The sequence below is a fragment of the Oenanthe melanoleuca genome, linkage group LGE22, assembly GCF_029582105.1.
Source record: "Oenanthe melanoleuca isolate GR-GAL-2019-014 linkage group LGE22, OMel1.0, whole genome shotgun sequence".
NCBI classification, from domain to species: domain Eukaryota; kingdom Metazoa; phylum Chordata; class Aves; order Passeriformes; family Muscicapidae; genus Oenanthe; species Oenanthe melanoleuca.
The window spans coordinates 3,074,490-3,086,353 of record NC_079363.1 but is presented as its reverse complement, the minus strand read 5'-3'; the positions used below and the strand labels follow the sequence as shown (position 1 = coordinate 3,086,353).

At 52.9% G+C, this 11,864-nt stretch overlaps 1 protein-coding gene across 3 annotated transcripts; it reads left to right on the top strand.

The window, feature by feature from the left end:
• Positions 1–5,962: 5,962 nt before the first annotated feature.
• LOC130265879 (nucleolar pre-ribosomal-associated protein 1-like) lies at positions 5,963–10,843 on the top strand. Of its 3 annotated transcripts, none has more exons than XR_008842696.1 (4): positions 5,963–6,487; positions 8,259–8,314; positions 8,845–9,810; positions 10,442–10,528. XR_008842696.1 is itself a non-coding variant. In XM_056515198.1 (2 exons), exons 1-2 carry the CDS (start codon positions 9,766–9,768, stop codon positions 10,841–10,843), a joined length of 447 nt encoding a protein of 148 aa, XP_056371173.1. In that variant the 5' UTR covers positions 9,721–9,765. The 3 variants fall into 3 exon arrangements, 1 of the variants encoding a protein (XP_056371173.1); XR_008842695.1 differs by having other exon boundaries at positions 8,259–8,413; XM_056515198.1 differs by lacking the exons at positions 5,963–6,487; positions 8,259–8,314 and having other exon boundaries at positions 9,721–9,810; positions 10,442–10,843.
• The last annotated feature ends 1,021 nt before the right edge of the window (positions 10,844–11,864 follow it).

Here is an 11,864-nt window from a genome sequence, read left to right as displayed (position 1 = left end):
AATAGGGAAGCAGTTAAGCTTCTATGGACAAACTTTGGTGCAGCTCTTTACAGACAGCCACCAAAGACAGCCCCAGCAAGGAGAACTTCTGCTGTCCACAGAGCACATTAAGGCTTTGGGGAAATTGATGTCAGCATCGGCCAGAAGAGATTTGGAGCGAGTTTTCCTTCAGGCTCTCCAGAGTGAGCCAGTCCTTGCTCTCACAGGTGGTGTTGAGGTGCAGGCTCACTGCCTTGCCCAGTGCTCACTCACCTCCCTGGCCATTGTGGCCATGCTGATCCAGCACTCCAGGACTCACCTGCTGCAGTTGGAGCTCTGGTGTCTGAGCAGTGCCACTGGGAAGTACCTGAGGAAGCACATGGAGAGCTTTCTTCCACTGGTTCACGTGCATTTGCAGTACAGAGACCTGTATGGATTCAGCCGACCTTCCGCAGGTAAAGGCACCACTGAGCCCTGCCTGATGCAGGAGGCCCTGCTGGCCTTAAGGGCTGGCAATCTTCACACCACAAATAAAGGCGATAAGACCTAGATGTCTGACCTCTAGTGACTGTCTTGGAAGTACCTCTGCAGCACTAAAGGTGAACAGCTGTTCTGAGGCTTGCCTGTTGAAGCAAGTGCTCTTAAGAGTTACTGCTGCCCTGATTTTTCTTTTGAAGCCCTTATTTAATGCTTGGTGAATGTGGAATTCTGTCTTTGTGCTTCTCCTGATTTAGTACAGGAGATAAAACCTTTTGCTCAGGCAAGGAGAGAAGAGTGTCTGGAGCGTGCAATGCCACAACCAGATGGTTTTTGTAGAAACTGAGCTTTCACTTTTGCAGAGTCCAAGAATTTTCTTTCTAAAACAAACCTCCGGCTCTGGGCTGGCTACAGTAATGCTCATATGTAATGTCATAACCTCACAGTGCCTCCTGGAGGGTGGATATTCCCGTGCAGAGCTGCCCCTTGAACGCCAGCTGTGCCAGGAACGGGCAGAGCGTCCAAGGAAGCTCAGCAGCATCGGGACAGGGACAGGCATCTGCTCCAAACAACTGGCTATTAAAGCCCTCATCCCCCAGCCCCACCCATGTCCCTGGGGGCAGCTGACAGAGCTGCCTGGAGTCAGCTGATTTAGCCCCCCTGAGCCGGGGCTCCAGGTGATATTTTCAAGCAGGAGAAGGCAGGGCCGGGGGCGCTCCCGTCCCGTGCCAAGGCAGCTCCCCGTGCCCACGGGAGGACATCTCTCCCTGCAGCAGCTCAGCTCCTTTCAGAGCCTCTGCAAGTTCTTTTCCCTCAGCAAAGGGTGCACATCCCTGCCTTCAGCACACCTCCAGTGGGACCCACCTGGGAAAGCTTTCCATCCCTTCTGCACTTCCAGCTGGCTCCCTGGAAACTCCCACCTTCGTCCAAACAAAACTTCATCCCACCTGAACCTTTGATTTGAAGGCATCTCTGCAGGCTGTCGGTTGGCATTTAATAGCTGTGAGGGAAGACTGCCTTGGCTTCAGTGCTGCTGCTGCTGAACGAGGCCTCAGGCGGGAAGGGAAGGGAAGGGAAGGGAAGGGAAGGGAAGGGAAGGGAAGGGAAGGGAAGGGAAGGGAAGGGAAGGGAAGGGAAGGGAAGGGAAGGGAAGGGAAGGGAAGGGAAGGCAATTGGGGTGGACAGGACATACCTGGCAGCTGCCTGGGAGCTCTGGGAGGCTGGAACCAGGAATTGCTGTCTGAGCCCCTCTGCACGCAGCCCGTGCCGCCATCACCAGGACACGCCAGCTGCTCCTTGGGCTGCTTTTGGGCTGTCAGTGGCCTGTATCCAGGCTGAAGCATCTCCAGGAGCCTGCTCAGAGCAGCCCCTGGCCCGGGAGCCACGGGCAGCCCTTGAGCCGTGTCCGTGCCAGCGCCGGCCGGGCACCCAGCGCCCATCCCGGGCCGTGTGCTCGGCACGGGCAGGACGCTGCAGGCACAGCCCCTGCCCCGAGGGCCCAAGGACAAGAGGTGCTGGATGCCTTTCGGGGACTCCTGGCCTCGTCCTGCCCCTCGCAGCTGGGACACACAGAAACATCAAGGAGCATTGCTGGCACTGAGAGGGAGGCACTGAGGCCTCTGTGCAGCTCTGGGCCACAAAACCAACCCCAGTTTCAGCAGCTGCTTCATTTGGGCAACACTCACCTGCAGGAAATGCCACCTGCCACTCTCCAGAAGAACTCAGGCCACGCAGCAAGGGAAGCCTCAGAACCTGTCCTGCTCACTTCTCCCTACAAAGAGACATGGCAAGAGCAAATCTACAGCTGCTGGGTAAATCCTGGAAAGGGCAGGAAAATCAGGGGATGGGAAGATGCGGTGCTGTCATGCCAGCTGCCAGCCAGTTCTACCCTACAGCCGTGGCAGGGGCTGGTGTGTAAAGCTGCTTTAGCAGAATAGAAGGAGCTGCAGTTTCCTTGCTGGAGCCAATGATTCCCATCCTTGGGAGTTTCATACCTGAGATGCAGAGGGCTCAGTCAGTCGGAGCACAGTCCAGGTAGTGCCAAGGTTGTGAGTTCAATTCTCCCACGGGCCGTGTCCTCGAGAGTCGGATTTCAGGAACCCTCTCAATCCCAGTATATCCTGTGACCTGGAAGCAAAGGGAAAAGCCGCAACCGAGTTTTAATAAAAGAGGTTTTGCCATTGCAGAGCTTTTTGGAGTTGCAAAGCAAGGGAGAGGGGGAGCATCCCATCTGGCAGGTGAATGAGAAACAGCCCGAGCGGAACCGTGCCCGGCCCCGCCGAGCGGCTCCTCCCGCGCCCCAGCCCCGCTCGTTCCGCAGGGGTGCGCGGGCAGCAGCCCCGGGGCTGTGCGCGCACGGGAACGGGGAGCCGGGCGCTGCTCCGCGCTCAGGGCTGCGGGGCCTCCGCGGGACGGGGGCACCGGGAGCGCCGGGATTTGGGGCTCCAGGGCTGGCACGGCGGCCCCGCGCCCGGCCGGGTCCAGCCGCTCGGCTCTCCGGCCTTTATTATGCGGCGTCCCGAACCCCGCGGGGCGGGGGAAAGAGGAAAAGCGGGCACGGAGGATGGGAATGGGGGGCAGACGGGGCGGTCGGGGTGGGTGACCAAGGACCGAGGGCGGGGGGCGCCGGGGTGTGCGGGGCAGCGGGGACAGGGGAAGGGGCTGGGGGGGGGAAGGAGGGGAGGTGGAGGAAGGAGGGGAGGCGGAATTGGGGGGGGGGGGGGGGAACGGGAGCAGGGAGAGGGAACAGGGACAGTGTGGTGGGAAGGGAATGGGAGGGTGGAGGAAGGAGGGGAGGATTGAATGAGGGGAATGGGAGCAGGGAGAGGGAATGGGGGGGGCCCAGGGTTGGGGGGAAGGAAGGGTAGAAGCAGGAGCAGGAGAAGAAAGGAATAGAAGAGGGTAGGGTAGGGTGTGTATAGGGATGGGGGGCGGATGGGAAGGAACAGCGGGAAACAGCCAGGGGAGAAGGGACAGAGAGGAGGGACACAGGGATGAGAGGAGCAGGGAGGGCTCGGGCTGCGGAGGGAAGCGGGACGGGGAGGGAAAGGCCGAGGGGGGGGAGACGGACGGGGGACCCAGGAGGGGAACAGGAGAGGGGAGCGGGGTAGGGACAGGAGAGGGAGAATGGGGGGCACAGGTTGGGGGGGGAGAAAGAAAAGAAAAGGAACACGGGGAGGAGGGAGGAAAGGTAGAGAGAGAAAGAGGAGGAGAGGCCGAAAGGGCGGGGAAAGGGTCGGTTTGAGGAGGAGAGAGAAAGGCAAGAAAGGGAGAAAAAGAAGGGGAACACGAGGAGGAGGAAGGAGGGGTAGAGGGTTTGAGAGGAGGGAAAGCAGAAATCCAACCAGTCCCTGTGCGCGGAGCTCCAACGCAGCCACTGTCCGCAGCGAGCTCAGGGGCAAATGGCGGCCGAGCCAATTACCTGGAGTTCAATCACCTCGGCCACGCCCCGCGCAGCCGCACCGAGACCCCGCGCACCTGTGCCGGGCCCGGCCCCGCCCCTGGATCACCTCACGGCCCCGCACCTGGATCCCGCCCCGCCCGGTACCGCCGTCGGTGCCGCCCTTGGTACCGCCCCTGGTTCCGCCCTTGGTACCGCCCCCGGTACCGCCTTCGGTACCGCCCCCGGCAGGACAGGACCCCGAAGCAGAGAAAGGCGTGTGCCCGCAGCCGCCTGTCGGCGCCTGCCCTACTCCCGCGCGCCCGCGGCGCCGCTGAGCCCACAGCCCGTGTCCGCACTCTCGGAAACGCCGCAGAAAATCGCGCCGCGGCGATCGCTGTCGGCGTCGCGCGCAGGCAGCCCCCAAAACACACTGGGGTCCTTCATTTTCCCGCCCTTTCTGCCGCCATATATAGAAGGTCAGGCGAGTACCGGCCGAGCCGCCATCTTGAGAGTGGCAAGACGTCACTTCCGCCCTTCTCTGCTTCCATCTTTACTACTGGCAGGGCCACTTCCGGCCCGGCTGCCATCTTTGTTGTGGTACCCGTAACGCCCCTCACCATCTCAATTTCTAATTCGCCTGCCTGAATCCGGCAACGACGCCGAAAAGAGCTCCGGCCGACGCTCGAGCGGCGGCAGGCACGGGCGGGGATGCTTGTCTCGGCCGGGCTCCTGCCGCAAGCGGCATCCGCAGCGTGGCGGCAGTCCTACAGGGCAGCGTCCCGGCACGCGCTCGCTCCCATCATCGGAAGGGCACGCGCGCAGCACCGCGCTGTGCCCACAGGACGGCAGCGCTGCCAGGGCGCCGGAGCGGCGGCGGCTGCAGTACCGCGCTGTGCCCACAAGGCAGCACTGCCGCCCTTCCCACGCTCGCAGCCGCGGCCGCTCTCGCAGCCCGAACTCGGCGTCACCCTCCCCTCTATTCACACACACCCCCCGCTCCCCGCTCCATCCGGGCAGCGAAGGCGGGGCGCCGCTGCAATCCGGATCTCCGGCGAGGAGAACAGCATTGCTGCCCTGCCGGATTGAGAAATCCGATTCCTTGCAGAGATTGAGGGGATAGGGAGCTCAGCCTTAGGCTGGGTTTTGGCAGCGGCAATCGGGTGAGGAGGGGAGAGGGGAGCTGCTCGGCGCGGCTGCAGTACCGCGCTGTGCCCACAAGGCGGCGTTAGCGGCGGGTGCGCAGCCAGGGCTGGGGCGGGGCAGGGGCGGGGCCGGGGAGCGTCCCAGGGATGGAACGAAGAGGGACAGGGTCAGCGCTGGGCTAAACCCCCAGAACCCCTAAAAAAAACCCCAAAATTAAAAAAAAAAATAAAAATCCAATAAAAACTTTAAAAAATCCCATCAAAATACCCTAAAGCAACCTTAAAACCCCCCAAAACACCCCAAACCCATTTAAAAACGGGGGACGGGGCCACGTGACACCCCAGGCAGTTCCAAAGCCCAAGGGGCGGGGATCGGTTTAGGGTGCATTGCTCTGGGCCTGAGCAATCGAGCGGAGAGAGATCGATCGGCAGGCATCACGAGTCGATCGCCGAGCAATCGATCGGCAGGCATCACGAGTCGATCGCCGAGCGATCGATCGGCAGGGCATCGCTAGTCGATCGCCGATCAATCGATCGCAGGCATCGCTAGTCGATCGCCGAGCAATCGATCGGCAGGCATCGCTAGTCGATCGCCGAGCAGTCGATCGGCAGGCATCGTAGTCGATCGCCGAGCAGTCGATCGGCAGGCATCACGAGTCGATCGCCGAGCGATCGATCGGCAGGCATTCGAGTCGATCGCCGAGCAGTCGATCGGCAGGCATCGCTAATCGATCGCCGAGCAATCGATCGGCAGGCATCACGGGGGGGGTGTAGTCGATCGCGAGCAGTCGATCGGCAGGCATTAACATGGCCATCGCTGTGCCGCAGGGGCGGGGCCTTGACTGTGATGCGAGGGCGGGACCGCGGCTGGGACTCCGGGGGCGTGGCCGTCACTGTGACGCGGGGGGCGGGCCCGCGGCTGTGATGCGGGGGGGGCCGACCCGATGACGTGCGGGGCCGTGGGCGGAGCCCGGGCCGCTGACGTGCGGGCGCTAACGTGACAGCGCTTCCGGTTCGGGTGCCGGCGGTGCCGCCGCTCCCTCGGCGGGCGGAGTGTGGGGCTCGGGCACCCGGCGGCATCGGGGCGGGCGCTGGGGCCGCGCGGCGCTGCCGCTGCTGCTCCGGGCTGCTGCCGGGGCTCCCGTGCCGCCGGCCGTGCGCGGGAGGGCGGTGCGGGGATTTCCCCGCGCTGAGGGGAACCGGCCCCGGCGCCTCCCGAACCCGCCGCTCCGGCGCTGCCAGGGAGTTTGTGATCAATTAAAAAGATGCCTTGTATTCTCGGAGTGGTGCATTCTACCTCTGCTGTTTTTCCTGCTAGTCTGGATCCTCTGCTTAGATTTTTTCTTCATATTTTAGGTGCCCTGGCTGTGGTGGATGTCCCGGTCGAGGGCAGTGATGGCTTTCATGAAGAAATCTTTAAATGAAGACGGGATTACCCAAACCTTTCCCTTCCCTGCTGCACTAGAAGCCAGGAATATCCTGTTGCTTCAGTCTGAAAACGGAACAGGTACAGGTTTTTTTGGTATTGTGCCATTTCTACCAGTGGCGTGAAAGGGGCATCATTTTGAGCCGTTTTTAATAATTCTTGGGGATATTTTTGGGGTGTTTCTGGCTGGTTTTTTGGGGTATTTTTCTCACTTTGGCCACCTGGTCCAGCTAATTTTTGGAGTTTTTTGAGGGAATATTTTTGGTAATTTTGGGGGATTTTTTTGGGAAATTTTTTTCAGGATTATTGGTAATTTTGTGGGGGGTTTTGGTAATTTTTGGGATTTTTTTGGAAATTTTTGGGGTACTTTGGGGGAAATTTTTTGGGAATCGTTTTGGGATTTTAGGGAATTTTTTTCGGGTTTTTGGGAATTTTTGGGGGATATTTATGGGGATATTTTTTGGGGTTTTTTGGGACTTTTTTGGGGTTTTTCTGGGATTTTTGAGGGGTTTTTGGAATTTCTTTGGGAATTTTTATTGGGATATTTTTGGTAGTTTTGTGGATTTTTGGGGAATTTTTGGGGATATTTTTAAGGATTTTTGGTGATATTTTTGGGGTGTTTTTGTGGGTTTTTTTCATCTTTGGCTGCCTGGTTATGGGGATTTTTTGGGTGTTTTTTTGGGGTGTTTCTAGGGGGGTTTTGGAATTTTTGGGGGGTTTTGGTAATTTTAGGGGTTTTTTTGGGAATTTTTTTGGAGTTTTTGGGTAGTTTTTTGGGGTTCTTTCTCCCCTATGGCTGCCAGCTCCAGCTGATTTTTGGGGGATATTTTTAAAATGTTGGGGGATTTTATGGGGGGATTTTTTTTTTTTTTTTTTTTTTTTTTTGAGTTTTGCAATTTTTGGGGATATTTTGGGGAATTTTTGGGGGTTTTTTGGGGTTTTTTTTCTTACCTTTTGCCACCAGCTCCAGATGATTTTTGGGGGGTTTTCTGAGAAGACTTTTGGTAATTTTGGCGAATTTTTGGGGGTTTTTGGTAATTTTGGGATTTTTTTGGGGATTTTTGGATTTTTTTGGGGAATTTTTTTCTTTTTTTTGGGGGGGATATTTTTGGGGAATTTTTGTGGATTTTTGGGGAATTTTTGTAGGGATTTTTTGAGGATTTTTTTTTTTTTTTTTGCAGGATTTTGGGATTTTTTGGGGGTTTTTGGGAATTTTTGGGGGATTTTCTTTGGGATTTTTTTTATTTTTAATTTTGGCGATTTTTTAGGAATTTTTCTTGGGTATTTTTGGGGGTTTTTTGGTTTTTTTTTGTTTTTTCCTACATTTGGCCGCCACTTCCACATGGTTTTGGGTGTTTTTTGGATGGATATTTTTGGTAATTTTTGGGGATTCTTTAGGGGAATTATTTTTGGGTTTTTGGGGGATTTTGGGGAATATTTTTGGGATTTTTTGGGGGTTTTTTTGAGGATGTTTGGGGATTTTTGTGTTGCTTGTGTTTGTTTGTTTTGTTGTTGTTTTGTTTGTTTGGTGTGTTGTTGTTTCTTTTGGTTGGTTTTTTTTTTTTTGTTTTGTTTTGTTTTTGTGTAGGCCAAGAAACAAATTCAGCTTTAATTGTCATAGGAGCTGCTAGAGAAGACAATCTAAGTGTCATCAGTTCTGTACAGAGAAAGCAATGTGGAGCTGCTCTGAGGTGCAGCTATATTGTGTGCAGGGAGAAAAAGTTACAGAAAAAAAAAATATACTTGGGTTATTTTATCTTTTGATTCTTTAAAAAGAATAATCTAGCCACTTTCTATAAATATGAGTTCCAAGATGAATTTTGGTACCTTTTTCTGCTTGTGTTGCAAACAGGACACCTTGATAAGCGTGATTCCTAGAGCTGAAGGGAGACACCACAGCCAGACAAGGTGTGCAACCACCTGACTTATTTCTTCAACCACCTGATTTATTTCTAGTACAATTAGAACAAACAGCCCTTTCCTTTTTAATAAAGATAAAGCACCTAGGTGAGATTTCAGAGGAAAAAAAAAAAAAAGAAAGAAAAAAAAAGGCATCAACACTCATTTGATCATTGTCAAACACAGTTCTAATTTGTGACAGAGTGTGCCAAAGAAGAAAACTTGGGTGGATGGCTTTCTATATCTAGAAGAGGTAATCAGTTCTAATGAGTAGGTGGCTACTTTGCATCCTTTTTTTTCCCTTGTGCAGATTATATGTGTCAGTTCAGAGTGCCTGCAGTTGCCTCTGGCTGGGTTGGGGATCACAGGCCCCCTGGGCTGGGTTTGGTGAGTTTTTCTCCAAGGCCAGCAGTGAACACTACTACACTCCACCTGAGTTCAGCTCAGAGCTCATCTCAAAACATGGGGAGCTGAGGAGATTTTTGTTTCATATTCATCACTGTTTTTCTCTTATGATTTTTTTTTTTCACTTTAAACAGTTTAAAAATCACGAGGAGGTGAGCAAAGAACCTGCTGTGCCCCTGGATTCTGCATTTACCACTTTGCTAAAGAGAGCCTATGAGAGAGGAAGCAATACCCTACTGGAAGGTGGTGTTCAGACAAAATTGGCTTCCTGGCTCCCACCTGACCAGCTTTTGTTGGGAGTAAAGCATGTGCTGTTATACCTGAAATCCACAGTGGAGAACTTCAGCAGGGTAAGAGCAATATTGTAATAATATTGTGGTTATGTTTGATTTATTTTCATGTAGAAGGTACAAATGACTTAGCTGTTCAAACTTAGGTTCCAGTTCTGTAGCTCTTTTTTCTGTGCTTGTCTCTGAGGCTGCACAGCACCGTACAAAACTGCACGTAATTTGTAAACAAATGCCAGTTCTTATTATTGAGGATTTGCTTTGGATTTACTTTGCATGGGTTACCTTGCTGATCAGTGTGAGTGCAAATAACCTCGAGATTTTAATCCAGCTCCTGGGTCTCCCCAGGAAGCCTTTGCAGAGAGTAAAATTCACTGGCCTGTGTACCTCCAAATGTCATATATATAATGTATAAATGAATATATATAGATGTGTAAATGAAATTCTATCACTATTTATTTGGCAACCTGAGACTTCTCTTAGAATCAGGTTTCTATTAAGGGAGGTGGTTCCTTCTCCCAGAAGAGGTTGTAATCTAAGTAGTTCTTAGTTAACTCCTATTCCTGCTGTATAATTACCTGTCTGCTCCCATCCTCCTCTTTTCTTCACTTCCAACATGTCTTTGTTTTCATAGCTTGGTAAAACTTTGGGTCCTCAGCTTGTTGATCTCTGTGTGGACCTGCTGAGCATCTTGTTGTGCCGGGACAATGAAATAAAGCTGGAGCAGCAGCAGAAGCAGGAGGAGCATCAGGCTGATGGGATCTCTTCATGGATGAGGAGCCTCTGATGACAGAAGTGTCTTCAAATGACAAGGTACCAAATCCCTGCATACAGAGGCACATGTTAGTAAACTTGGGTTTGGCCGATTCTCTGGGGAATAGTTTTGCTGATCAGAGAGTTGTTGTCAAGCTCTTGGAGGGGAACTTAGGAATGCAGAGCGTGAGGTTGCTAAACTACTGTCTGGAGATGTGAGCCAGCTGCATCACCCACAGTCCCACCCCTGAGCTGGAACACGGTCAGGAGAAGTCTCAAATCAGATCACCTTTTCAGGAAAAAATGCATCCCCTCAGCCCTGTGTAAAGCCTTATTGAAAATTATGTACCTGAGGAGGGAATTTTTTCTCCTTTCATCTGTTCTGTGAATTTGTGGAGATTAGAGTGTGTTGATGAACCCCAGAATACTCAGTTCTTCTCTGCAGACGAGCTTAGACACGTCCAGAGTGTTCAGTATAACAGCATAAATCCCACAGCATAAATGTTGAGAGAATGATATTTATGTGCTTGTAATTCATTAATATTTTTTATCCTCTGGTCAGCTAGTAGACAGTTTCATGTTCAATAATTGTAACTGATAAAATGTGGAAAATAGGCAGATGAATGAGTTTATTTTTTACCCTGCACTGTGATTATCCATTCAGTCATGCTGTTACCTCTGTTTGTTACAGACCCTGGAGGATGCACTCACCTTGATTTTCAGACATCCTGCACTGGAGAGCTGGTTCCTGGCGTTGGAGCTGCGCTCTATTCCTCAGCCTGGTCTGAACCCTGTCACTGTGAAGCTCCTGTCAGCTCACCTCCATTCTGGGGTGCTCCAGCTGCTGAAAACGAGAGATCACAGACACGTCTTGTCCAAGTATTTCAAAGCCATCACCAAAAGTGTCCTGGAAGAGCTGCAGACTGGGGGGAAGGACCAAAGCCAGGTCTATCCCAGGAAGTCTCACCAGCTGCAGGCTCTGGAGGAGCTGCACATGTACATGACTGCAGCTCAGCTGAAGGAGATCACTTTAACCATGCTGCAACTTCCTGAGATGGGCTTGGCTTCTCAGAAATCTGAAAAAATCCCCTAAAATAGGGAAGCAGTTAAGCTTCTATGGACAAACTTTGGTGCAGCTCTTTACAGACAGCCACCAAAGACACAGCAAGGAGAACTTCTGCTGTCCACAGAGCACATTAAGGCTTTGGGGAAATTGATGTCAGCATCGGCCAGAAGAGATTTGGAGCGAGTTTTCCTTCAGGCTCTCCAGAGTGAGCCAGTCCTTGCTCTCACAGGTGGTGTTGAGGTGCAGGCTCACTGCCTTGCCCAGTGCTCACTCACCTCCCTGGCCATTGTGGCCATGCTGATCCAGCACTCCAGGACTCACCTGCTGCAGTTGGAGCTCTGGTGTCTGAGCAGTGCCACTGGGAAGTACCTGAGGAAGCACATGGAGAGCTTTCTTCCACTGGTTCACGTGCATTTGCAGCAGAGACCTGTATGGATTCAGCCGACCTTCCGCAGGTAAAGGCACCACTGAGCCCTGCCTGATGCAGGAGGCCCTGCTGGCCTTAAGGGCTGGCAATCTTCACACCACAAATAAAGGCGATAAGACCTAGATGTCTGACCTCTAGTGACTGTCTTGGAAGTACCTCTGCAGCACTAAAGGTGAACAGCTGTTCTGAGGCTTGCCTAGACTGAAGCAAGTGCTCTTAAGAGTTACTGCTGCCCTGATTTTTCTTTTGAAGCCCTTATTTAATGCTTGGTGAATGTGGAATTCTGTCTTTGTGCTTCTCCTGATTTAGTACAGGAGATAAAACCTTTTGCTCAGGCAAGGAGAGAAGAGTGTCTGGAGCGTGCAATGCCACAACCAGATGGTTTTTGTAGAAACTGAGCTTTCACTTTTGCAGAGTCCAAGAATTTCTTTCTAAAACAAACCTCCAGCTCTGGGCTGGCTACAGTAATGCTCATATGTAATGTCATAACCTCACAGTGCCTCCTGGAGGGTGGATATTCCCGTGCAGAGCTGCCCCTTGAACGCCACTGTGCCAGGAACGGGCAGAGCGTCCAAGGAAGCTCAGCAGCATCGGGACAGGGACAGGCATCTGCTCCAAACA

Coding starts and splice junctions, on each gene's coding strand:
- LOC130265879 (XM_056515198.1), top strand. CDS start 9,766: ATGGATGAGGAGCCTCTGATGACAGAAGTGTCTTCAAATGACAAG. Junction 9,811..10,441: donor AAGTGTCTTCAAATGACAAG/GTACCAAATCCC, acceptor TGTTTGTTACAG/ACCCTGGAGGATGCACTCAC.